The sequence below is a fragment of the Camellia sinensis genome, chromosome 6 (genome assembly GCF_055761805.1).
Source record: "Camellia sinensis isolate YWXY chromosome 6, ASM5576180v1, whole genome shotgun sequence".
In the NCBI taxonomy this organism is placed as follows: domain Eukaryota; kingdom Viridiplantae; phylum Streptophyta; class Magnoliopsida; order Ericales; family Theaceae; genus Camellia; species Camellia sinensis.
Window position 1 is genome coordinate 89,189,275 of NC_138966.1, and position 23,998 is coordinate 89,213,272.

The 23,998-nt window shown below is 38.2% G+C and overlaps 2 protein-coding genes across 3 annotated transcripts in view; both read left to right on the top strand.

Annotated features, from left to right (window-relative positions):
- Positions 1-613: 613 nt before the first annotated feature.
- LOC145793405 (uncharacterized) lies at positions 614-2,920 on the top strand. The gene is made up of 4 exons (XM_082876226.1): positions 614-976; positions 1,106-1,187; positions 1,275-1,907; positions 2,283-2,920. The coding sequence occupies exons 1-4, from the start codon at positions 614-616 to the stop codon at positions 2,918-2,920; spliced, it is 1,716 nt and encodes a 571-aa protein (XP_082732352.1).
- The window catches only part of LOC114278054 (uncharacterized), a 90,939-nt gene continuing 67,990 nt past the window's right edge, over positions 1,050-23,998 (top strand). The window contains exons 1-5 of one of the 2 annotated variants that reach the window (XM_082874171.1): positions 1,050-1,187; positions 4,090-5,708; positions 5,866-6,058; positions 17,859-17,945; positions 19,145-19,516. In XM_082874171.1, coding sequence (XP_082730297.1) covers positions 5,638-5,708; positions 5,866-6,058; positions 17,859-17,945; positions 19,145-19,516 — 723 coding nt within the window. In that variant the 5' untranslated portion in view covers positions 1,050-1,187; positions 4,090-5,637. Of the gene's footprint in view, positions 1,188-4,089; positions 5,709-5,865; positions 6,059-17,858; positions 17,946-19,144; positions 19,517-23,998 lie in introns of those variants that run through there. The other variant, XM_082874172.1, reaches the window with a different exon arrangement.

Consider the following 23,998-nt stretch of genomic DNA (forward strand, 5'->3'; position numbering starts at 1 on the left):
TTAACCGAAGAGTGAATTTGTCTCCACTCACCGTCCTCGGGATCGGGTCCTTTGTTCGAACTCCATTACGCCCATGGTTCTGGTGCGTAGATCCCGGAAAGCTCCGAGCCCGCAAGTGTTCTGGGACTCATTAACGGAGCGACTTCTAGATTGCGTCTGAATCCGTTCGAAGCCAAGTATTTCGGACCTCTAGGTTCGTGGATCCGAACCCTTTCGAGTCCGAGTGCCTCGGATCTCTAGGCTTGCTTAATACCCTTTCGAGTCCGGGCCCGAGTAAGTCTCTAGGTTCGTGGATCCGAACCCTTTCGAGTCCGGGCTTGAGTAAGTCTCTAGGTTCGTGGATCCGAACCCTTTCGAGGCTTAGAGCCATTCAGCCCGTTTGACGGCGATAAATCCAAGCCCACCAATCTTGGACTTGCGATAAATTCGGGCCCACTAATCTTGGGCTATTGGGCCTAAATAATTTAGTGGGCTTAAATTAGCTCCTCTTACACTTGTATGGAACTGTAAAGGTGCTGGGAACAAGGTGTTCAAATGCAATTTGCGTGAGATTATCTCAAACCATAAACCATCTATTGTAGTTCTCATGGAAACTAAAGTCCAACTTAGTTCAATGGGGCTTTTTTTCAACAAGCTGGGATTCACAGCCTTTACGCATGTTGACCCAGTGGGCAAGTGTGGTGGTATTTGGGTGCTGTGGGACCCTTTCAAAGCTACTGCTATGGCCTTAGATGCAAACCCACAAGTGATTCACGCTAAGGTCAAACGAGATAACTTTCAAGATTGGATCCTTTCGGCAGTTTACGCTAGCCCTAACCCGAGATCCCGAGATGCTCTTTGGAATAATCTGGAGTCCATGGCTGATAATATTTCTGAACCTTGGCTTGTGGCGGATGACTTCAATGACTTCGCGAACCTGAATGAAAAACGCAGCTTCTCTACAAACCAGGATCAGACGAGAACCCGTAAATTCCAGGCCAGGCTAAATAGATGTAAGCTCATGGACTTGGGGTGTTCAGGTCCCCGTCCGACTTGGTCCAATGGGAGGCAGGGTATGGCTAATACACTTGAAAGACTTGACTGAGCTGTTTGTATTACGGAATAGAGATTGCAATTTCAAGAAGGAGCAGTGCGAAATCTTCCAAGAACTTACTCTGATCATGCTCCAATGATTATCTACACTGAAGGTATGTAACATTCTGACCCCTTTCTGCGTCCTTTTAGAATGAAAGCTGCCTGGTTTGTAAACCCTGATTTTAAAATTTTGGTTAAAGATTATTGGGATGAAACCAACAACTTAATCCTTGAAGCTGTTACCTCTGTTACTACTAAAGCTTCTCATTGGAATAAAAATGTTTTTGGAAACATTTTTCGAAACAAATGTTGGCTTCTGGTTAGAATTGAAGGCATTCAAAAGGCCCAATCCCAAAAATTCTCTCATAACTTGTTTGTTTTAGAAAAAGAGTTGATTAAAGATTACAATAATATTCTGTACCAAGAGGAAATTTTTTGGTTTCAAAAATCTCGGTCTAACTGGATCTCTTTGGGTGAAAGAAATACTAGATTTTTTCATATTGCTACTTTGGCTAAAAGAAGGCATTCTGGGGTTATCACTTTGAAAGACTTTAGTGGCAACTGGATTTCTAAACCAACTGATTTGAAAACTCATGTGGGTAACTATTTTGAGGAGTTGTTCACTGCCTTACCTGAGGTCACTGGAATTAGATGGGAGCATGAATTGCTCTCTAAATTCACTATGGATGATAATGCTGAGTTGGGTAGACCTGTTACCAACTTGGAAATTTGGTCAGCTATGAAGTCTATTAAAGCCTTTAAGGCCCCCGGTTGCGATGGCATACAATCTCTTTTCTATCATTCTTATTGGGACATTGTGGGTTCTTTTATTTGTAATTTTGTTAAATCTTGTTTTAACTCGAGAGCTATCCCCCCAGATATTAACAAAACTCTTATCACTCTCATCCCAAAAATAGACAATCCCGAATCCATTAAACAATTTAGGCCCATCAGTTTGTGCAATGTCCTTTATAAAACCCTTTCTAAAACCTTGGTGAGTAGACTCAGACACCTTCTTATGAATGTGATTAGCCCAAACCAGAGTAGCTTTATCCCAAGGAGGACTACCAATGATAATATTATTATCACCCAAGAGATCATCCACACTCTAAGATACAAAAAAAGGCAAACAAGGTGATATGATTTTCAAAATTGATCTTGAAAAACTTATGATAATGTCTCTTGGTCTTTTCTTCACGATACATTAGTTGATTTTAATCTTAACCCCCATTGGATTGAGCTTATCATGAATTGTGTTACTAAGGTTAATTCCTCTGTGTTATGGAATGGGGAAACAGTTCGTGAGTTTCATCTTAAGAAGGGTCTCCGACAAGGAGATCCCTTATCCCCTTATTTGTTTGTTCTATGTATGGAAAGATTGTCTAATTTGATTACTTTGAAAGTTGGCAGTGGAGAATGGAAGGGTACCAAGGCTTCTGCTAGGGGCACTGCTATTTCACATTTATTTTTTGCTGATGATCTTCTCTTTTTTGCCAAGGCAGATTCTAGGAATTGTGACACCATTATGGATGTTTTAAATCAATTCAGTAATTGTTCGGATTTGCATATTAATTTTGCTAAGTCTAAGTTGTTCATTTCTCCAAATGTGCCTATCTCAAAGGCCAGGAGTTTTAGTAACAATTGTGGTATACCCCTCACTCATGATTTAGGTAAGTACCTTGGTATCCCACTGCTCCATAACAGAGTGAGCAGGGCTCACTTTACTTCCATTTTTGAGAAACTTCAAAACAGATTGACTGGTTGGAAAGCAAATATGTTATCTATTGCAGGGAGGGCCACCATCATTAATTCGGTTACCTCAGCCCTCCCAGCGTATATGATGTAAACTATGGACTTACCTGTGAATGTGTGTAAGGATATGGATCGTCTGAACATGAATTTTTTATGGGGTGATGTGGGCACCTCCAAAAAGATTCATTTAGTGAATTGGGCCACGGTGTGTAATAGTAAGAAATTGGGTGGTCTTGGCATTCGAAAGGCCAAGGATAGTAACCTTGCTTTACTCTCTAAACTGGGCTGGAAACTCCTTTCCGAGGAGTCTTGTTTATGGGCTAGAGTTCTTAAAGATAAATACCTTCACCGGGACTCCCTTCTCAACTATTCTAGTAAGAGAAAGGCTTCTCTCACCTGGAGAGGAATTCTTAAAACTCGTGAAATCCTTGTTAAGGGTAGCAAATGGTGTATTGGCAATGGTAATACCGTCTCTATTTGGTTTGATTGGTGGTGTGGGGAGTGTAGTTTGGCCTCCTTATTTCCTAACTCTCACCTCATTAGTTTGGAGAAGGTGGATACTCTCTTGGATGAGGAGGGTAGTTGGGATATAGGTGTTATATCTGTTAAGTTACCTAGGGAAGCTTGGGATCTTGTTTCGAAGATTCAGCTTCCTGGGTTTGTAACTTACCCAGATATGCCACATTGGAAGGGCTCGAGGTGTGGTGAGTTCAGTACTGCTGTGGCCTATGAATTGGTGACTGATTTGGGAGTGGACTCTGGGAATTGGCTATGGTTATGGAAATTGAAAATCCCCCAAAAACTCAAAGGCTTTGTTTGGTTGGCACTTCATGAGAAGTTGCTAACGAACAGCCTAAGAGTTACAAGAGGATTATCAAATTCTGCTATGTGTAATAGTTGTGGTGTGCAGGTTGAAGACTTAAACCATATCTTTAGAAACTGCCCCAAAGCTATATCTATCTGGACGGGTTTGAATTGTGTTTCTTGGCTGTTTAATTGCAGGAATTTATCTTTTAAAATTTGGGTGGAGTCTTCTTCAAAGTCAAAATCTCATCCTTTCATTGAACCCACACTTTTTGTTACCTCTTTATGGCAGATTTGGAAAAATATAAATCTTTAGATTTTTGGAAAATGTTGATTTGCCTTGGCAGCATAGTCTTTACCTTATACATAGATATGCTATTGATATTAAAGATGCTTTTAATATGTCTATTGTCAACATTTTGGATAATGAGCTAATTAGTTGGTCTCTTCCTCCTCCAGGTAAATTAAAGATGAACACGGATGGTGGCTTGAAAGGAGATCCAGATGATGGTGGCTTTGGGGGCCTCATCCGTAACAAGAGAGGCATGTGGCTTTGTGGTTATTTCGGAAAGCTTACACATTGTACCTACATTGAAGTGGAGATTTGGGCTCTATATAGGGGTTTGACGATAGCCTTCAAGAAAGGCTATAAAGATCTTAGCATCGAGTCAGATTCCCAATATGCTATTGATATGCTAAAGGGAAACGTTGAGGTTTTTTCTCCTATGAGAAGTTTAGTGGAGGATTCCAAGTTTCTCATTTGAAGATGTGGCTTTTCGATTCACCATGTCAAGAGGGATGGCAATATGAGTGCTGATGGTTTTGCTAAAATGGGGGCAAATCAAAATGAAGTGCTGGTTGTGATGGATGATCCTCCTGAAGAAATCTGAGGTCAATTAGTTGCGGATATGGTTGGTCAGAGTTATCTCAGACATTGTTCTGGGGACTCTTAGCTCTCTTTTTTGTTTGTTTGTTTTGTCTGTTTGTTTTGGTTTTCATTTCCGATGTACCCAAAAAAAAAAAAAAAAAAAAAAACCTTTAGTCATTTGTTTGATAAGAAATTTGAGACTTGTTTGGATTGGTTTTGAAAAACAAATTTTAAAGAAATTTTTTTAAAATTTTGTTTGGTTTAGTGATTTTGAAAAAAAATAATTCAAAATTACTTTCTATCTCATATATATCAATCAATTACTTTTTCTATTTCATCTTTCCTTTTCAATTATTTTTTCTCTCTCACAAACATCTACTCAATTATATCAAAATATCAAATCATCACAAACTTCTATACTCCAAATTTTTTTCCAAAATATATAACCAAACAAATCAAAAAAAATACTAAATTTTTTCTCCAAATTTTTTTTTAAAAATTTATCTTCCAAAATCAAACCAAATAAGTTTTCAAAAGTAATCAAATCAAACAAATTTTCCTAAATTTTTTTTCCAAAACTTATTTGGTTTACAAATTTTCCAAACAAATAGCTCTCTTATACACATCAAATCAATCACTTTTTTCAAAATTCTCTCTTAAAATAATTTTTCAAAGTATCTTTTAAAAAAAAGTCAAACCAAACAAATTTTCATACTTTTTATCTCAAAACATGTTTCTCAAATACAAACCAAACAAACAAGGCCCTTGTATCTCCACCATTACCTATTCACCCGTTCTGTAATTTTATTTTGTGCCCCAAACACCGATCGTCTCTTCGTCCTCTCTCTCTCAACTGGCACACCCGTTTCTTCCGCCACCTGTTCCGAAGGCGCGCATGGTCTACGCTCTTCAACGGTCTCTCTCTCTCTCTCTCTACTTCGTCGTCTCCGTCTTTTCTCTCTCTCTCTCTCTCTCCCTAAAAACCCTGTTTTTGACAACCCCTAACTAGGGCTTCTCTCTCTCTCTCTCAAAAAAAAAAAAAAAAAGTCTCTCAAGTATTTGAAGTGATTCTTTACTCGGCTAGCTCTGGTTACTGGAAATTTCACTTCAGCACATGCGATTTCAGTTGAAAAATCACAATGATTGAGAAGACGAAGAAGCACAAAAAGGGTTCAATCAGCGAAAAGGACATCTCCACTCTGCTTCAAAGGTTTCTTTTTTAATACACTTCTGGTTTGATTAATTGATTCGATTCGTTTACACGCCTTTGTACATTTGGAATTTCTGTTTCTGTTTATTAATATTGGCTATAAAGGTGTTCTTTTTTTATTTTTAATTTTAATTTTTTGATTATTGTGATTTTGTAGGTATGAGGCGACGACAATGCTTACATTGCTTCAGGAAGTGGCTCAGATTCAGGATGTGAAGATTGATTGGAATGCCTTGGTGAAGAAGACTGCAACTGGGATTTCAAATGTAAGGGAGTATCAGATGCTGTGGCGGCATTTGGCTTATCGTGATACACTGGTCGAGAGATTGGATGATGGGGCCGAACCTCTGGTCAGTATTGTACTACACATGTATATGTATAAGCGCTATATATATATATATATATATTTGGTTTTAAGATTCAGTGATTATTGAATTTGGTGACATATAATCTAAAACCAATTGGGCCTCTAGACTAAATGAATTAAGCTCGGGTGACTTAGGGAAGCAATGTTAGACAAGTAACACTCCTCTTCACGTGACCCAATCTCATGTGGAAATGATAGAGAGATGAACGACACGACAAACAAGAGAAAAGACCCAGAACATAAACTTGGTCAACACCCAATCCAGATACCATGCTATAGTTTTGAAAGCATCCAAAATTGAACCAAGCTTTTTGTGGCATAGAGAAGCAAAGTTGGACAAATCTGTAATAATTATTGTGCTTGGTTCTAGTGTTTAATGTTCACGAGGGTATATACACGTGGAGAATTCTAATGCATGGGTATTAATTATATTGAGAACTTATAGTTTAATTTTGTATTGGTAGAGATTGACAAATTATTAAATGCTATCAAAGTTTTAAAAGGCATTGCTGAGGCTCACATTGATGTGAGATTAAAGCAAAATGCATTGAGGAATGAAATTTTTATTAATATTTGGAGCAAAAGAAGCTCGGTGTTGTTTTCTAAGTTGAGACGACTCACAATTAAACTCAGAAACATTATTGTTTTTAAAAGAAAAATGAAACAAATGCTTAAGTAATAAAAAAAATGAATGTTCTAGATGCTGGTGCCAAAGCTAAATGTCGTCCTTAATGGTTGGAGGTTGGATGGTATGATGAGCCAAGTGATCTACCTGATTCAAGATGTAGAGATTATTCTCTGCTCTACCACTGCTAATCGTCCTCCTTGTGATAAAGTCCTCCAAAAGACAATGATAAAGAAAAAAAATATTACACCACAATTCAAATCCTGATTATGACGACTCAATGATAGTAGATTAACAGAGAAACTGGGAACATGTAAAACTAATGACAAAGGTAAAGAAGATGTGGCATGGATTAAACCTTCCCAGAAACAGAAGAAATGGTACTATCAATAATCCTAACTTTGTCACGACCTAAAGAGGGCTTATATTCTGAGAAAAGATCAAAAGATCCAGTCATATGATTCAAGGCACCGGAATCAATAATTCAAGGCAAAGTTTTATGAGATAGGAGAGCACTCGTAGAAGAGACTAATGTCTCGTTTGGGAACATGCTATTTTAGTAATTCTTTGATTTTTTATGAAAAGATATGCAGAAAAGTAGAGAGAGGGATGTGACAACTTGTAGTGACTTTTTGGCTAAAATGTTTAGTCCCCAAACGAGGCCTAAGTTACCTGAATGGGCAAATGAAGAGGAAGATGTACCGGTAGGAGTAGTGGAAGTCCAGCAAGTGACGTAGGGCATTCTCAAATTCAGAAAAAGACATACTAGAGACATCATCAATAGACTGAGCAGCTAGAGCAAAGTCTTGTGTATCAGCTGTACTAGAATGATCGGCACGTGGGTTAAATTCACGTCCTTGAGACTATCCAGATCGACCTCCTCGACCACCAAAGTAGTCACCACGACCCTTAGATGGAGTACTATGAAGCTTCCAACATGTCTCACGAGTGTGTTTAGGTCGGCAACAGTAGTCACAAAATAAACTATGCTTCTTAGAAGGATTGCGTGAACTACGAGCCAGACGATCTCCATCTCTAGGAGGAGTAGAAACTAATGTAGAGCGCTCTTTGGAGGTAGGAGGAAGCATAGCTGAACGACGACTCTCCTCATTTTGTACATAAGCAAACGCTTCCTAAAAGGAAGGAAGAACATTCATGCCAAGAACACGACTCCAAATAGAATCAAACTCCACATTGAGGCCTTCCAGAAATTTAAAGACTCTTTCCTGTTCAATAAATTTGTGGTACCCCACAGAATCCGTTGGACAGACTCGTTTGTAGTCCTGAAGGTGATTTAGACGTTTCCAGCTATTACTAAGGAAAGTGAAGAACTGAAAAATGGTCATCTCTTCCTATATTGAGCGCTTAATGGAGCAGCGCAACTCAGAAGTCTGTGAGAAATTCTCTTTTTGGAGTAAGTAGTGGCCACAACACCCCAAATATCCTGAGCCGTCTCCATAGATAAGTAACCATCACCAATATCAGGAACCATGGAATGGATGAGCCATCCCATAATCAAAAAATTGGTTATCGCCCATTGATCATAACCTGGATCAGTGATGTCTGGTGCTTGAATTCTTTCGTTAACATAACCCATCTTTCCCCCTACTCTTCAGAGAAAGTGTCAGACACTACAACCACGCTAGGTAATTTTGATCATTAAATAGAGATGTGGTAATTTTAAGGCTCGGATTCAAGTTCTCAGATGTAGTAGCTATAATGGGACTCTCCCTTTTAGGTGGGTGAGAAGTAGCGGTGGATCCACTAGACAGGTCAGCCATTTATATGCTACTATCTCAACCAAAAACTGCACTAATCACAATGACGGGAAGATGGAGTGGAAGGAACAAGTAATGGCAATCACAGACCACTATGGGAGCGTAACAATCAGATTAATGGGGCTGTCTATGGACCCAAAATATAAATGAAATAGTGGGGGAAGTAAACTTCAATCAAAATAACAGTCCTGGGGTCTCAACAACAATAAAAAACACTGTAGTGATGAAGAGAATGAGATCAAACGAGTGTAATCAGACCATGGCTGGATGGAGGAGCCTTGTTGAAGTCGAAAAACCCCTAAAGCCTCTGAAGTGAAACTCAAAACAAACCAAATAAGGTCTAGAGAATCTTCTTAAAAACTAACAGACCATGGGTAAGTGCCAACAGCCCTAGAACAAGGTTTGGAGCCGAAAGCACCTAGAGAAGGGTTGGCTGAAGCCGAAAGCCCTAGAACAAGGGCTAGAGGCCTTCGACTTGAGCCGAAATGATTGAGAGGGGTGTCGGCTAAGTTGGGTGGCTTCGGGTGGTGGGGGAGTGATGGCTGTGCATGTGATGAGTTTAGGGTTTTGGCTCTGATACCATGTTTGTTTTAGGGAAAATCATACTTAGGGAATGATGAGGCCATCACTCTCTTATATATCAATAATTTGAAACATACAATAGAAACCTCAAGGCACAAAAGGAAACTACAACTAAAGACAAGCAAAATAAATCACAATAACGTAGATATTATTCTAACATTAGAGATGGATGTCATTAATAAAAAAAAAAAACCATTAGAGATGGATGACAACTTTGAAATAAATTTTTTGTTTTTGTTTTTTTTTTTTGGGTTTTTTTGGTAACCAATCTTATATGCAAGGACTGTATGTTACTATAATTTGTTTTTAAATGTATGTTAATTAACTCAAAATAAAGGAAAATAAATACACTTTTGTTAAGTGGAAAGGATTTGTCTTATTCTTTCTCTTCCTCATTGGTAATTTGAATGGTTTTAAAATTGGGCACAATGTCCACTCTAAACCCGAAAATCTTCCTGAAACAAATATTTCAGTGGAGGAAATGCCTGAATTTACATTCTCCCCCTTTTGGATGCAGAATTTTCATATTGGGTGCTCTTACTTTCCAACTTTTTGTTCTTTTTATCCAAAAATTATATTAATTTAGGGAATTGGAAATTGAGACTTGATCTTGCTTTCAGTTTTATTGCTTCAGGAGGAAGAAGATTCCTACTAACAAGAAAAAAAGTAATATAGAAATGGTAAATTGCACTCACCTCCCCTGAAGTTTGAAGAAAATACAGTTAGCCCCACACTTTTGACATAATTACATCGACCTCCCTTAAGGTTTTAATTCATATAACATTTAATTCCTTTCATCAGTAATTCGTTAGTCGCATGAATGAAAAAATGATGTTATCATCTCTTAATATGTGTGTTTATTTCAAAGTCTACCTACCACTTTACTCCCTCGAGGTTAGTGGTATTTTGACAGTGTAATTATGTTAAAAGTGTGGAACTTACTGTATTTTCTCCAAAACTCAAGGGAGTTGACTGTAATTTATAGCCATAGAAAAAAGGAAAGAACAAACAAAAGATGAATGCAAGTGCTAACCAATGGAAAAAACCACAAATGAAAGAAGCTTTCACCATTAGATTAAAGAAAGAAAAAAGGATTCTTGGAGATATCTAATCTTGGAGGGAAATTTTTAAACAAAAGGCAGATTGCTTGGCAAGTATTTGACTTTGAATTGGCTGATCTTTCAACTGAAATGATCTCCACAACCCATCTTGAAGGAAAATTTATTAGAATTGGTATAATTAACATCCCATTGGAGGACAGTGAGGGTGTTTGAGCTGATTTAGCTTGCAAAACACCTTTCCCATATTTGAAATCAAAGAATGATATATATGGCTATAAGTTGAAGACAAGGATTGAAGGGAAAGTGAAGATATACCCATCCTTAGGTGATGTACTTTTTTTTGACCAACAGCAAAATGAAATAAGTATTTTATTAAGAAGGAAAATAAATAAATAAATAAAATGAAAATGAAATGAATAAAATAAAATCAGAGGTACATCCTCAAGCTTATCTTTAAAAATCCTTGCATTACACTCCAACCAAATAAAGTAAAAAAATTTAACAAAATCACAATCCCACAACATTTTCACTTTCTTGTTGCAACCAAAACCCCAAAAATTAATCGAAAGTATTTGCGAACAAGTAGCTGGAGCCACCCAAGTAATCTTTGCCAACAAAAATATGGACAATACAATAATAAATGATTCATTCCTCATTTGCAATTAGCTATCCTCTTTTGAAAAATACAATTTTTATTAGACTATTATGAACCAATGTCCACATAAAACCCTCAACTTTAAGATACCCAACAATTTTTGAAATCTTTGTGGGAATAAAATGAAGGATATTTCAGTTATCAATGATTTTATAGAAAAAAGACTTGTATGAGAGAGAAGTTCGAAAGAATGAAGTGATCATACCCTTTTATCACAAACATCAGGTCTCGAGGACATGTCATCAAGAATAGCCAACAAATATGCTAATTCAATCACTTCAAGATCATTAACATTTCTAAGAAAAAAGAAAAAAGAAAAATTCATGAAATTGGAGCCAAGTCGTAACAAGCTATAGAAGCGATGTAAGTATGATCCAAACAATACAAATGTGGGAACGAAACATTAAAAGAAGTGTCACCTGCCCAAACATCTTCCCAAAACTGAATGCTTTCCCATTTCTCACTTTTAAAGATATGAACCAGATGGTTGCCAATGGCTTGTCTCCATATTAATGTTAAAACTACATATTAATACTTGTAAGTTGTACCAATAGTTGTCTCCACATTAATGCTAAATTACACCCTTCCAAGTGGTATAAACTTGCCTACACATTGTTGTGAAAGTTACACCCTTACAATCGCCCTTCTCTTGGATCCACATAGAGGCTTTTTTCTTTTCTTTTTTCTTTTCTTTTAAATTTTTTGGTGTGTGTATGTGCGTTCGTTTTTTTTTTGGGGGGGGGGGGTGTGGGGGAGCAAGGATCCTCTAGAGTTTTTTTTTCCCTAAAGTTTCCTAGAGTGGTGCAGTGTGTGGTTGAGATTTAATGACAAGTCACATCAATTTTTCAGTATTAAATCTCAACCACACAATACACCACTTTAGGAAATTTTAGGAAAAAAACACTCTAGAGGATCCTTGGTGGGGGTGTGGGGTGGGCAGTAAATTGCTTTGCCATTATTCTTGCATAACAAACCAAAGACAATTGGTAGATGTGGGTTGTTTGAGAATCCTTCTTGGTTGATGACAAGCAAGCAAACATGTTTGGGTATATCACGAAGGATGTGAAATTTTAAGTATTGTAGTCATGCAAAGCTTGATGAAAAGAACTAAAGATTTCTGTTTTTCACCAAGTTAACAGAGGTAGAATTTTATATTTGGACTTCTTGCTTTGAAGAGGTGGTAGTTCTTGCCTAATTATTGTAAAATTATTTGAAACCTAAGAAGCATGGACACATCTAAGGAGGTGTTGCGTCTGTGTCGATCACCTACACTCATTGAGCACGCCCTAACATACGTTGGTCAGACATGTGTCAAACCATTTTGTATTATTATTATTTATTATAAATATTTTTAGAGCTAGACACGCTTTGGAAACTTGAAGGATTTTTGTCAATCACTTTGATACCTATTTATCTCTCTTTCTTTAGGCTTTTTTTTAAATTTAGGAACTCTGAAGCAAAAACTCAATTTGTTTGTTAATGAAGCTTTTTGAAATAGAAAATAGAACTATTAGTTCACACTTCCTTTCCAATATATCTAATATGAAAAAATATTTATATGAAAAAAACTTGAAGTGAAGATTTTTTTTATTTTATGTTTTGCTTCTGGCCGCATTTTGTCTTTTTTTTGTTGAAGACTGTCATATCAGCTTTGCTTCATCATTCATGTTATATATGTGTCACATTTTTTGGATCCATGCTTCTTAGATTGGAATGGTAACTATTTTGAACTTCTAATATGATTTTCACCTAAGGTTTTGAATGAGGCGGTAAGGTGGTGCTTTCCAGTACTTATGAGTATGGCTAGGTGTAAAAATTGATGTATTATTGATTTATTGTATTGATTGTATTGATATATATACAATGATTCATGATTCCTATATATAGAAGAGGGTGAGTGTGTAGTAGGTAAGGAGTAGGTGAAGTGGAGGTGGTAGTGGTGTAGTGGGTTAGGTTTAGTGGAGTAGGTGAGGTGGTAGTGGTGTAGTGGGTTAGGTTTAGTGGAGTAGGTTTAAGTGGGTGAAGTAGGTGGAGAGTAGGTGGATTTTAACAGCCCCCCGCAAACTCAAGGGGGATAGGAACTAACCAACTTGAGTTTGGAGAGAGTAACAAAACAAGAAAATACATAAAAAGAAAAGAGGATAGGAGACACTGTATGGTCGTGTCAGACCATTGGTGAAGACACTGGATGGTGGTGTCATAACGTTGTAGAGGACACTGTATGGGGGTGTCATAACGTTGTAGAGGACACTGTATGGTGGTGTCATAACGGTGTAGAGGACACTGGATGGCGGTGTCAGACCGATGTAGAAGACAGTTTATGGGGTCATGTCGGACCGTTGTAGCAGACAATGTTGTGACAGTTGTTGTGACAGTTTCCAGAGTCTTGCTGGACTCTTGTAGAAACTAACCGGAATCAATGTCGGGACAGTTTACAGAGTCTTGTCGGACCCATAAAGGAGCTAACCGGAATCAATGTCGGGACAGTTTACAGAGTCTTGTCGGACCCATAAAGGAGCTAACCGGAATTAATGTCGGGACAGTTTACAGAGTCTTGTCGGACCCATAAAGGAGCTAACCGGAATCAATGTCGAGACAGTTTACAGAGTCTTGTCGGACCTATGAAGGAGCTAACCGGAATCAATGTCGGGACAGTTTACAGAGTCTTGTCAGACCCTTGTAGAAACTAACCGGAATCAATGTCGGGACAGTTTACAGAGTCTTGTCGGACCCTTGTAGAAACTAACCGGAATCAATGTCGGGACAGTTTACAGAGTCTTGTCGGACCCCTAAAAAGTCACACCCTCAAAAGGTGTGCCCAATCCATAAAAAGGCGTGCCATCAAAAGTTGCGCCCTCAAAAGGCGCGCCCACTTCATCAAAAGTCGTGCCCGACAGAAAGCGTCGAGCCATCAAAAGGTGAGCCGGAGACCCGGCGAGGCACGTGAGCGACAGAGCGGCGTGTCGGCCGCGTCGTCTGTGTCAATATAAACCAATGCGGAGACGGAGGAAACCAAACCAGACTGAAACCTCTGAACTTGTTATTCTGAAACAATCTGTAAATATTCTGTATCCAACCCTTGTCGGAAACACTCAGCAACCCAAAAAACATGGCCTCTTCTTCCCGTTCAGCTACCCAGAATATGGCCTCTTCATCCCGTGGTCTACTCACTCTCTTTCCCGACCTCAATGAGTCAACAAGAGAGAGAACTGGTGCGGTGGCCAGTGAACCTCAACCAAACACCTCTGTGTTTGCTCCGTTGAACTTTCCGATGCGGTCGGTGGAGCAAAAAATGGCGGTGCAAACTGATATTGAGGCCAATCAGTATACTCTGAAGTCATGTGTGGAAACCATGACTGCGGTCACAAACTTGTCGCACCGGCTGCAGAGCAGGACAAATGAGGTGCAACAGTTAAACTCCCAGCTGGCTCTGCTCCAACGCATGTATAAGGATGCGCGAGCAGAGATAAGTGTGCTAAAGGCGGAAAACAAGGAGCTGAAGCGGAAGGCCACCGTGATGTTCCGATTTGGAGGTCCGCCATATGCTGCAGTGGAGGAGTAGGGGGGAGTGAACGTGCTCGGCGGCGTGGAAAACACGGAGGCAGCACCGGCAAGGGCCGCTCAGGACGGAGGCAAGAAGAAGAGACCGGCGGCAGAGTAGAGAAGAAAAATCCCACTGTGGGTGTGGGTGTGCTGTTTGTTTGTTTGTTTGTTTGTTTTTTTTTTTTTTTTTTTTTTGTTTTGTGTAAAATTGTGATCGGGGTTGGATCCCTGACAGGAATAAAATGAGGTTGGTGTGCAGTTCTTCTTCTTCTGCTTCTTCTTTTTTTTTTTTTTTTTTTTTTTTTTTTTTTTTTGAAAATAAAAGAAAATAAATTGGAAGAGAAGTATGTGAATAAAATTGAAGAGAAAGGTGTGAATGTGAAAGGAAGAAAAATAAAATAAAATAAAATATGTGAATGTGAAAGGAAGAAAAATAAAATAAAATAAAATAAAAAGGAAATGTGAGATTCAAATTTGTTTGGTCGGATCCTACCAAAAAACAAATATTTTTGGATGGGTTATTTGAGAAAGAGATATTATTGTAGAGTGGATATTTGAAAGAGATTAAAAGGGAGTTGGAGAAAATAAATAAAAATAATGAAGTTAAAATCATGAGTACAGCTTATTTTCTTTTCTCAACATCTGAGGTATTGAACTTCACCAGTGGATTGGATTTACCAAGCTCCTGAGCAAGCAACTTCGTCAAGTCAATGCCACCAATTTCAAATCTTCTCGAAGCAATGTGCTGAACTGCACCTTCAATTACTGGTGCGATATCTATCTTCCCATGACCAATATCAACGGTGCAGCCAGAGATACGCCCTACAGCATAAAGTGATAATACTGCTTGCTCTGACGCATAAAAGCCCGAGATGTTAAAAGTTTCAAACATCAATTGCACCAGCTGCTCTCTAACAGCCTTGGGAGTTATTTCAGTTTGTTGGAGAACGAGGGAACCAATGCTGTGCCGCCCACCTGGCTCGTGAACTTGTGGAGAGCTGGCAATGGAACTGGGGTGTTCATACCTCATATTGTCAAATCCAGAAGACGGCATAAGAACAGAGGGAGGAACAATGACAAAGGAAGAATATTTTCTGGTATGTGTTTGTGGTATGTGTTGAAAAATTCCAGCGGGCAGCGAAGGCATGGTTGCCGGCCGGCTGCCCGCCGGAAAGAAAGGAATATAGGCCTAAATCTTATAGCTCTGATACCATGTAAAAATTGATGTATTATTGATTTATTGTATTGATTGTATTGATATATATACAATGATTCATGATTCCTATATATAGAAGAGGGTGAGTGTGTAGTAGGTAAGGAGTAGGTGAAGTGGAGGTGGTAGTGGTGTAGTGGGTTAGGTTTAGTGGAGTAGGTGAGGTGGTAGTGGTGTAGTGGGTTAGGTTTAGTGGAGTAGGTTTAAGTGGGTGAAGTAGGTGGAGAGTAGGTGGATTTTAACACTAGGTTTGTTTTCTTGTTCCCAGGGGTTGATGTTGATATGGTTGTAGTTGGTCATTTCTATTTTTAAAGTAATGAATTTTAGGCAAAGAAATTAGCCAATTATAGGATGTCTTGTGCATTAGCGTAATCTTTCTGAAGTGTTAGAATTAGCATTGATTTAACTTCAGAATTAGCATTGATTTAGCTTGCACTTGATTGGAGCTCATCAGTTAAGGGTTCACCCGATTATGAGAATATGAATTCCTGTGTACCAAGCAGAAATCCAGACAGTTACTTATCATCTGTATGGATCACCATATCAGTATATAGAAGAATTATTTTGCCGCATATCTATTTTTTGGCTTTGAAATTTTAAATGTAATTTAAATGGTGTCTCAATTTGGTACTATTCTTGAGGCTTTGTTTCTGAAAGTTAGATGGGTTAAAGCACTATCTATTTAGTTATTTCCCGATGCCTAAGAAGCACGGACACTTCTAAGTTCTAAGAAGGTGCATGTCTGTGTTTGATGTGTGTTCAACGCCAACACTCATCAGACAAACACTTTCTGACACGTGTTGGACACATGCCTAAATGTGTCATTATTTTTATTATTATTATTTTTAGACCTAGAGACACTTTGGACACTTGGCGAGATACGCATGAAACATATTATATGTTTGAACAAAATAATGATACAATGATAAAAGAAAAGCAATATAGATTTATATCTATTAATCCATTCTTTAAACTTTAGGAACTAGTGATATGTTAATTTTTTTTTTTAATGAATAATATCATATATTTTGTATCCCACATGTCGTTTTCTATATTTATTGTTGAAAATTGACATGTCATTGTTTGTATTTGTGCTTCTTAACCCAATGCTTTATGAAATTAAGATGTTCTTTTGTAAAAATTTTGTGAATCTTATACTAAGTTGAGTTAATGGTGTATGATCATTGTTGTCAAATCGTGAATCAAATCGTGTATCGTTTTGCTAAAATAGTGAATTGTAAGATCCATTTTATTGAATATAATATATAATTTTATAACGATGTAAATATTAATATAACTAAATTTTATATATGTATATATACATATAACGTCATGTATATCAATATAACTAATTGATCTCTTCTATGTATCTTGCTAGTTTGGTGAAAGTGAATTGCAAATTGAATCGTACGATTTACTCAATTTCCGATTAAGTAGCACGATTCAAATCGTTTTTGTTGAAAATCGTATCAAATCGTGAATCGTACAATTCTAACAACCATGACCTATGTGATCCTGTCTTCATGTTTACTTGGTTGTCCCCCACCCTGCACGAGGCAGGGCCTATTTATTTATTTTGTTTATCAGCCAAAAAAAAAAAAAAAGGAAAAAGAAAGTAATTTGATGACTTAAGTAAATCACAATTCCTGGTGATCAGCTAACTTTTGCATATCCTTTCAAAAATTTCGAAAGTATAGCAAATGTGAAATTTGTTTTGACATATCTAGTCAAGTACACTTTTGAGATTTGTTTTGCAACTCATGTCTGTCATAGACTCTGATAAGATCAGAAATTTGATGTCAATAAACTGAATTATTTACTGTCCACAAAATTTGTACATGAGTGTAACTTTTTTTAAACAACTTGTTGGGAATATTCTCATAGGAGCTGATATAATTGAACTAGTACGTAGTATACATAATGATTAAAGTCCACACAAAAGTGGTATTCTAGGCCTTTTCTGTTTCTTCTCTTTCTTTCTTTTTTTTTTGTCTTCTGCTAAAATTCCCTTTGTCTTTGAATATGGGGTAAGAGAAAGCATTTTTGGATGTGCGTTTCTGAAAACGGTTTTTTGTTATTTTTCCTGGGAATGACCCATTTTTCAGAAAACTATACCAATAATTTTCCTTTTAAACAAGTCCATTAGAACATGGAAAATGACCAAAAAATGATTTTAATTATGTTTATTTCCATTTTGGATAACATGAAAAATGAAAACAGAATGTTATCTAACAGGGCCTTACAATTCTGCATATTGAGTTATGAATTCGTTTTTCTTGAGTGAATATTTTTATATTTCTCGAGTAATTTTTGTTTTTCCTGGCAGGATGATGATAGCGATTTAGATTATGAGTTGGAAGCGCTTCCCCCTGTTGGCAGTGAAGCGTCAACAGAGTCTGCAGCATGTGTGAAGGTAGCCATGCTGATTGCTTGAATGATGAATTATTTGCTTTGCTGAAATGTCCCTTGAAAATTTTGCTTATAAAAAATAAAACTAGAAATGTATGGCCAAATTCTAGGTAAACTTTAGTTTGCACTACCTGCTGATGTGGCTTCTCTCCTTGAGTCCTTCTCAAGGGAGGCTCTTCATGTAGTTGTGCTTACTTGGGTGGCTAAACAACTTTGGACTGATTCTGATGCATCATTTGTCATATATCCATATGTCATTATACTCTTTCATTTTTCTTTTTATTAAAATGTATTCCTATAATGCACTTATCCTGGTATCACAAAATTTTAAATGTATCAGGGGACTGATTTGCAAAAAAAAAAGAAATAAAGAAATAAAAAATTTAAGCAAGAGTAATGCTAGAAACCCCTAAAATATAATCTCTTTACCCACACTGACAGAGTAGGGTGTTGGATCTTAGCTATGTTACACGGACTCGAGTATGAGTATCAGATGTGGAAGCGTCAAACCTGAATCTGAGGATACTAGGATACATATCCAAAAATTGTTTATGGTATAGGGGTGCGTCACGGATAGTTATAGATAGTGCATATTGTATTATATTCTTAGATAAGATGTCGTAGAGAAAATATGAAATTTCTCCCTCATCCAAGTAAGAGTCTAGAAATGTTTCTTTACTAACAATGTAAGTTTCTTCTTCTTCAAACATAGTAAAAAATTAGAACATTCAAGTGTCTGAATTCGGTCTGAGCATTGGACACATATCTTATAACCCTATACTCTTGTCATATCCAGTGGACATGGGTACTTTGGGAGAAATAGACAAGTCCATGTAACATAGGGTATTAGTTGGTTGATTCCTAAACAAATCAACGACCGACATGTAGCAATCCACATCATTGGGGGTAAATTTAGGGGTGATGTTTTAGGGGTCTTAAGCATTTTTCTTTAAGCAATAGAAAATTAATTTGGTGAGGATTTATAAATAAGAAGGCATAACATGTGCTAAGATTGCACCTTGGTAATATAATTAGAATATGAGCAGTAGGGAGCGAAGGACCCCCTTCTTTTGATGAATTTATAAGCTTTTGAAACATTTGCTTATGAAATTTCTAACATAGTGTGAGCAGCTTTGAGAGATTTGACATATTTTCTTTGTATTGACTGAATAAATTTATCATTGCTTATTTCAACTTGATTAGGTACTGATTGCTTCTGGTTTACAAAGTGACATCAGTCTTTCAAATGGGTTAACAGTTGAGGCTCCATTGACTATAAATGTACCGAATGGCCAGTCATCCAGAGGTCCTTTAGAAAATTCACTACTGCAAGGAACAAACATTACAATTCCAGTTTCCGTGCAAAAACAACCACTGCCTATGGTGATGTCAGAAGTATTGGATGCAAATGGATCAGCAAGTGGCAACCTGCTTCCTCGAAGGAAAAGAAAACCATGGTCTGCAGTGGAGGATCTGGAACTGATTGCTGCTGTGCAGAAATGCGGTGAAGGGAATTGGGCAAATATCTTGAAAGGAGATTTCAAGCATGATAGAACTGCTTTGCAGCTATCTCAGGTTGTTTTTCTTTAAGCTACTTACTTCTCTTCCATTTCGCTCTATATATATTGACTTCTCTCATTTTTGCATATTTCTTTTCACTCCGCTATGCATAATGAACTTAAATGAACCATTGATCTTTAATTGGTGGCCTGGTGGTCAGTGGGAAACACATAAATGAAGATGACATTTTATTATCAGTTGGTATAAATTTTCTTGGGCGAGGCCCTTTTTTTTTTCATTTCTTTCTTCCATTGGCAGCGGTAAGAAAGAAATGAGCCATGAACCACGTTCGTGATTGGCCTAGGAATTCTGCATTGCAGAACCCATAAAATGCTGGACCATCCTTGGGATTTCTTTCAATTTTCAACTACCGTAAAACATGCATTGTAGTGAAAAGTGTCACTAAGGTCCTTGTTGCCTACCCTACAAGATTATGACCTTGTTGGCACCCAAAGGTGGATCTCAGATCTAGGCAACTTCTTGAGGATGCTTAGACAGTTGCTCATATAACGTGTATAGTAGTCTGGGTTAATGAGAAATTGAGAGAACTCTAGCTGCACAGACCCAATGTATCGAGATCTGAACTAATCAAGCAGATAATTTGTATCAGTCCAACTTTTGGGCAGAAAACTAAAGTGGATGGATGATTTTCAGCCCTTTGATTGTTGAAATTACAATGACAATTTAAATTGCTTGGTGTGGCTGGAAGCCAAATGGCCAAAATTTTTAAATTTACCTGGACATTACTTCTGACATAGTGGTCATATAGACTACACAAGGGAAACCTTTTTTTGGGGGGGGCATAAATTTTAGAAGTATAACCTTTGCAGTTGAATATGTTTTTACCTCAAACTCTTCTGCAAATCAGGAAAGGGACTGGGTCGAATTAGGGTTAGCCTTACTGGTTCAACTCCAAAGTCAATATTAATTAAAACGTGATGTCAAAATCACATAAAAAATTTAATAATAAAATATACCTATGAAAAAAATTTATTAACAATATAAAAACATACCAAAAAAATTCCTCTTGCAGGAAATAAATCATGACAAACTTCAAGTACACTTGGGCCCTGTTTGGAAAAGCTTTTTTGCAGCTTATTTAATTTAAAACTTAAAATCTATGCTTGAGCTGTTGTACTGTGAAAAGTGAGGGTATTTGGTAAAACTTTTTAAGTTTTCAGTTTATTTGTTTTTGTTAAAATTTATCAATAAACCTACCACCACTACCACCTCACGTACTCCACTAAACCTAACCCACTACACCACTACCACCTCACCTACTCCACTAAACCTAACCCACTACACCTACATCTATATAAGGAACCATTTGTAATAGACAGTATATATCAATTAATCAATCAATAATACATAAATTCTTACATGGTATCAGAGCAAGGTTGAGAACCTAGTAATTCCGCTTCACCGGCGGGCGGCAGCCTCGCCTTGGCCGCCTGCCGGACCTCTACACATACCTTCACTCCGCTGCCACAAATTCCATACTCTAGCCTCTCTGCATTCCTGAACCTTCTCTATCTTCAACCAATGTGGGTCTACCGCCAACTCCTCGCCAGAACCATCCACCGCCGGTACTCCGCCAAGGAACGAAAGGTGGGTCGCGTCCCGAGCATTGTGTTCGAGCAAGAGGATGGTCAGCACGGAGGCAAGAACATGTCCGTGATCACCTTTTTTTAATCCACCTTCCACAAAGCATGAGATGGGGTGGAAATAAGACCGAACCTCATCGGACTCGCAATCAGACCGAACCTCAAGATCGAAGAGTCTAGAGAGAAAGAACGATCTTCCTAGATGGTTTACGGGCTTCTTGATCTGATTGGTATGGACAGAGAATCCAGAATCAGATTTTCGAGTCTGTGGTTTTGAATCAATCTTCCAAATCGGTGCAATGGCATTTACTACCAAACAGATGTCTTTGTTTTACCCTTACAAAGGAAAGTCTATTCCACAGACTGCTTTGTTCAGAAGCACTAGCTTTTTTGTATTCTTCAATATTGCTTTGGGTACAGCTGGATTGGCAGCAGCGTTTCTGTTGTGGCCTACAATAACTGAGCAACTTCCCACTCTCCAACCATCTATCTTTTGCAGGGGCCTATCGCCAACCTACATTCTCTTTCTCTTAAATCCCATCATCATTTTATTTTATTTTATTTTATTTTAATCCTATCATCCTATTTTATCATCATCATTATGTCTCCATTACCCAACTTTCTTTCTTTTCTCATCCTCTTTTTATTATACTATATTACCCAAATAACAACCACACAAGACCATAAAGCTGTGCAAGCCAACTTTCTTTATTTTATATATATATATATATATATATTACTCTTTTTATTATATTATATTAAAAAAAAAAAAAAAAAAAAAACAACAACCAAACACATCCACAGGTGGGATTTTTCTTCTCTATTCTGCCACCGGTCTTTTCTTCTTGCCTCCGTCTTGGGCGGCCCTTGCTGGTGTTGCCTCCGTGTTTACCACTCCACTGGGCATAATCACTACTCCCTGCTCCTCCACTGCAGCATATGGTGGCCCTCCGAATCGGAACATCACGGTGGCCTTCCGCTTCAGCTCCTTGTTTTCTGCCTTTAGCACACTTATCTCTGCTCGCGCATCCTTATACATGCGTTGGAGCAGAGCCAGTTGGGCGTTTAGCTGCTGCACCTCATTTGTTCTACTCTGCAGCCGGTTCGACAAATTTGTAACCGCAGTCATGGTTTCCACACATGACTTCAGAGTATACTGATTGGCCTCAATATCAGTTTGCACCGCCATTTTTTGCTCCACCGACCGCATCGGAAAGTTCAACGGAACAAAACCAGAGGTGTTTGGTTGCGGTTCACTGGCCACCGCACCAGTTATTTCTCTTGTGGGCTCGTTCAGTTCTGGAAAGAGCGTGAGCAGACCACGGGAAGAGGAGGCCATGTTCTGGGTAGCTGGACGGGAAGAAGAGGCCATGTTGCTGAGTGTTTCAGAGACGGGTTGGTTACAGAGTATTACAGAGTTTCTCTCTCAGCAAAGGAAGAGTTTTTTTCAGAGGATTTTCAGAAGTTTTTTGTCTGCCTCAGCCTCAGCTTCGTCTTGGTTAAATAGCCGAGGCAGCCACGCGCATCGCGCGCCTCTTGACGCCAGTCGACCAGCGGGCGCGCAAGCCAAGGCGCCCACGTGCCTCGCCATCATGTCCGGCACACCTTTTTATGGATTGGGCACGCCTTTTGATGGCACGCCTTTTGATGGATTGGGCACGTTTTTTGATGGCACGCCTTTTGAAAGATTGGGCACACCTTTTGAGGGTGCGACTTTTTAGGGGTCCGACAAGACTCTGTAAACTGTCCCGACATTGATTCCGGTTAGCTCCTTTATGGGTCCGACAAGACTCTGTAAACTGTCCCGACATTAATTCCGGTTAGCTCTTTTATGGGTCCGACAAGACTCTGTATACTGTCCCGACATAGATTCCGGTTAGTTTCTACAAGGGTCCGACAAGACTCTGTAAACTGTCCCGACATTGATTCCGGTTAGTTTCTACAAGGGTCCAGCAAGACTCCGTAAACTGTTACAACAACTGTCACCACATTGTCTACTACAACGGTCCGACATGACCCCATAAACTGTCTTCTACAACGGTCCGACATGACCCCATAAACTGTCTTCTACAACTGTCCGACATGACCCCATAAACTGTCTTCTACATCGGTCTGACACCGCCATCCAGTGTCCTCTACACCGTTATGACACCACCATACAGTGTCCTCTACAACGTTATGACACCACCATCCAGTGTCTTCACCAATGGTCTGACACGACCATACAGTGTCTCCTATCCTCTTTTATTTTTATGTATTTTCTTGTTTTATTACTCTCTCCAAACTCAAGTTGGTTAGTTTCTATCCTCCTTGAGTTTGCGGGGGGCTGTTAAAATTTATCAATAAACCTACCACCACTACCACCTCACCTACTCCACTAAACCTAACCCACTACACCACTACCACCTCACCTACTCCACTAAACCTAACCCACTACACCTACATCTATATAAGGAACCATTTGTAATAGACAGTATATATCAATTAATCAATCAATAATACATAAATTCTTACAGTTTTTTCATCTCAAAATATCCAAAATAAGCTAAAAAAACTTTTTGAAGCTGGGTATGAGAAACTTTTTCATGCTAGCTTTGAGTTTTGACAAACGGGCTCTTAGTTGGCGAACAAGATATAAATATATCTTTGTCACATTCATCATCAATGTGAATCTGATCATCAAGATTTTAGAATCTTAGACCATCGCAATAATTTGGGATTTTCATTTATAATTTCATATGGAAATATGTCTATGAGGTAAAAGTATACAACACAAAATTATGCCGAATTTTAGATTGTAAAAGAACCAGAAAGGTGTTATGGGAAATTGTCAGAGCTCATATTTTAGTGTGCATCATTTATAATTTCATACGGAAATATGTTTGGAAATGAT

What these genes read in the sequence shown, in the direction of transcription:
- LOC145793405 (XM_082876226.1), top strand. Translation starts at nt 614, where the DNA reads ATGGGGCTTTTTTTCAACAAGCTGGGATTCACAGCCTTTACGCATGTT. An exon ending in CGAGAACCCGTAAATTCCAG is followed by an intron (nt 977 to 1,105) that starts GCCAGGCTAAAT and finishes ATTACGGAATAG; the next exon opens with AGATTGCAATTTCAAGAAGG. An exon ending in AATGATTATCTACACTGAAG is followed by an intron (nt 1,188 to 1,274) that starts GTATGTAACATT and finishes TTTTGGTTAAAG; the next exon opens with ATTATTGGGATGAAACCAAC.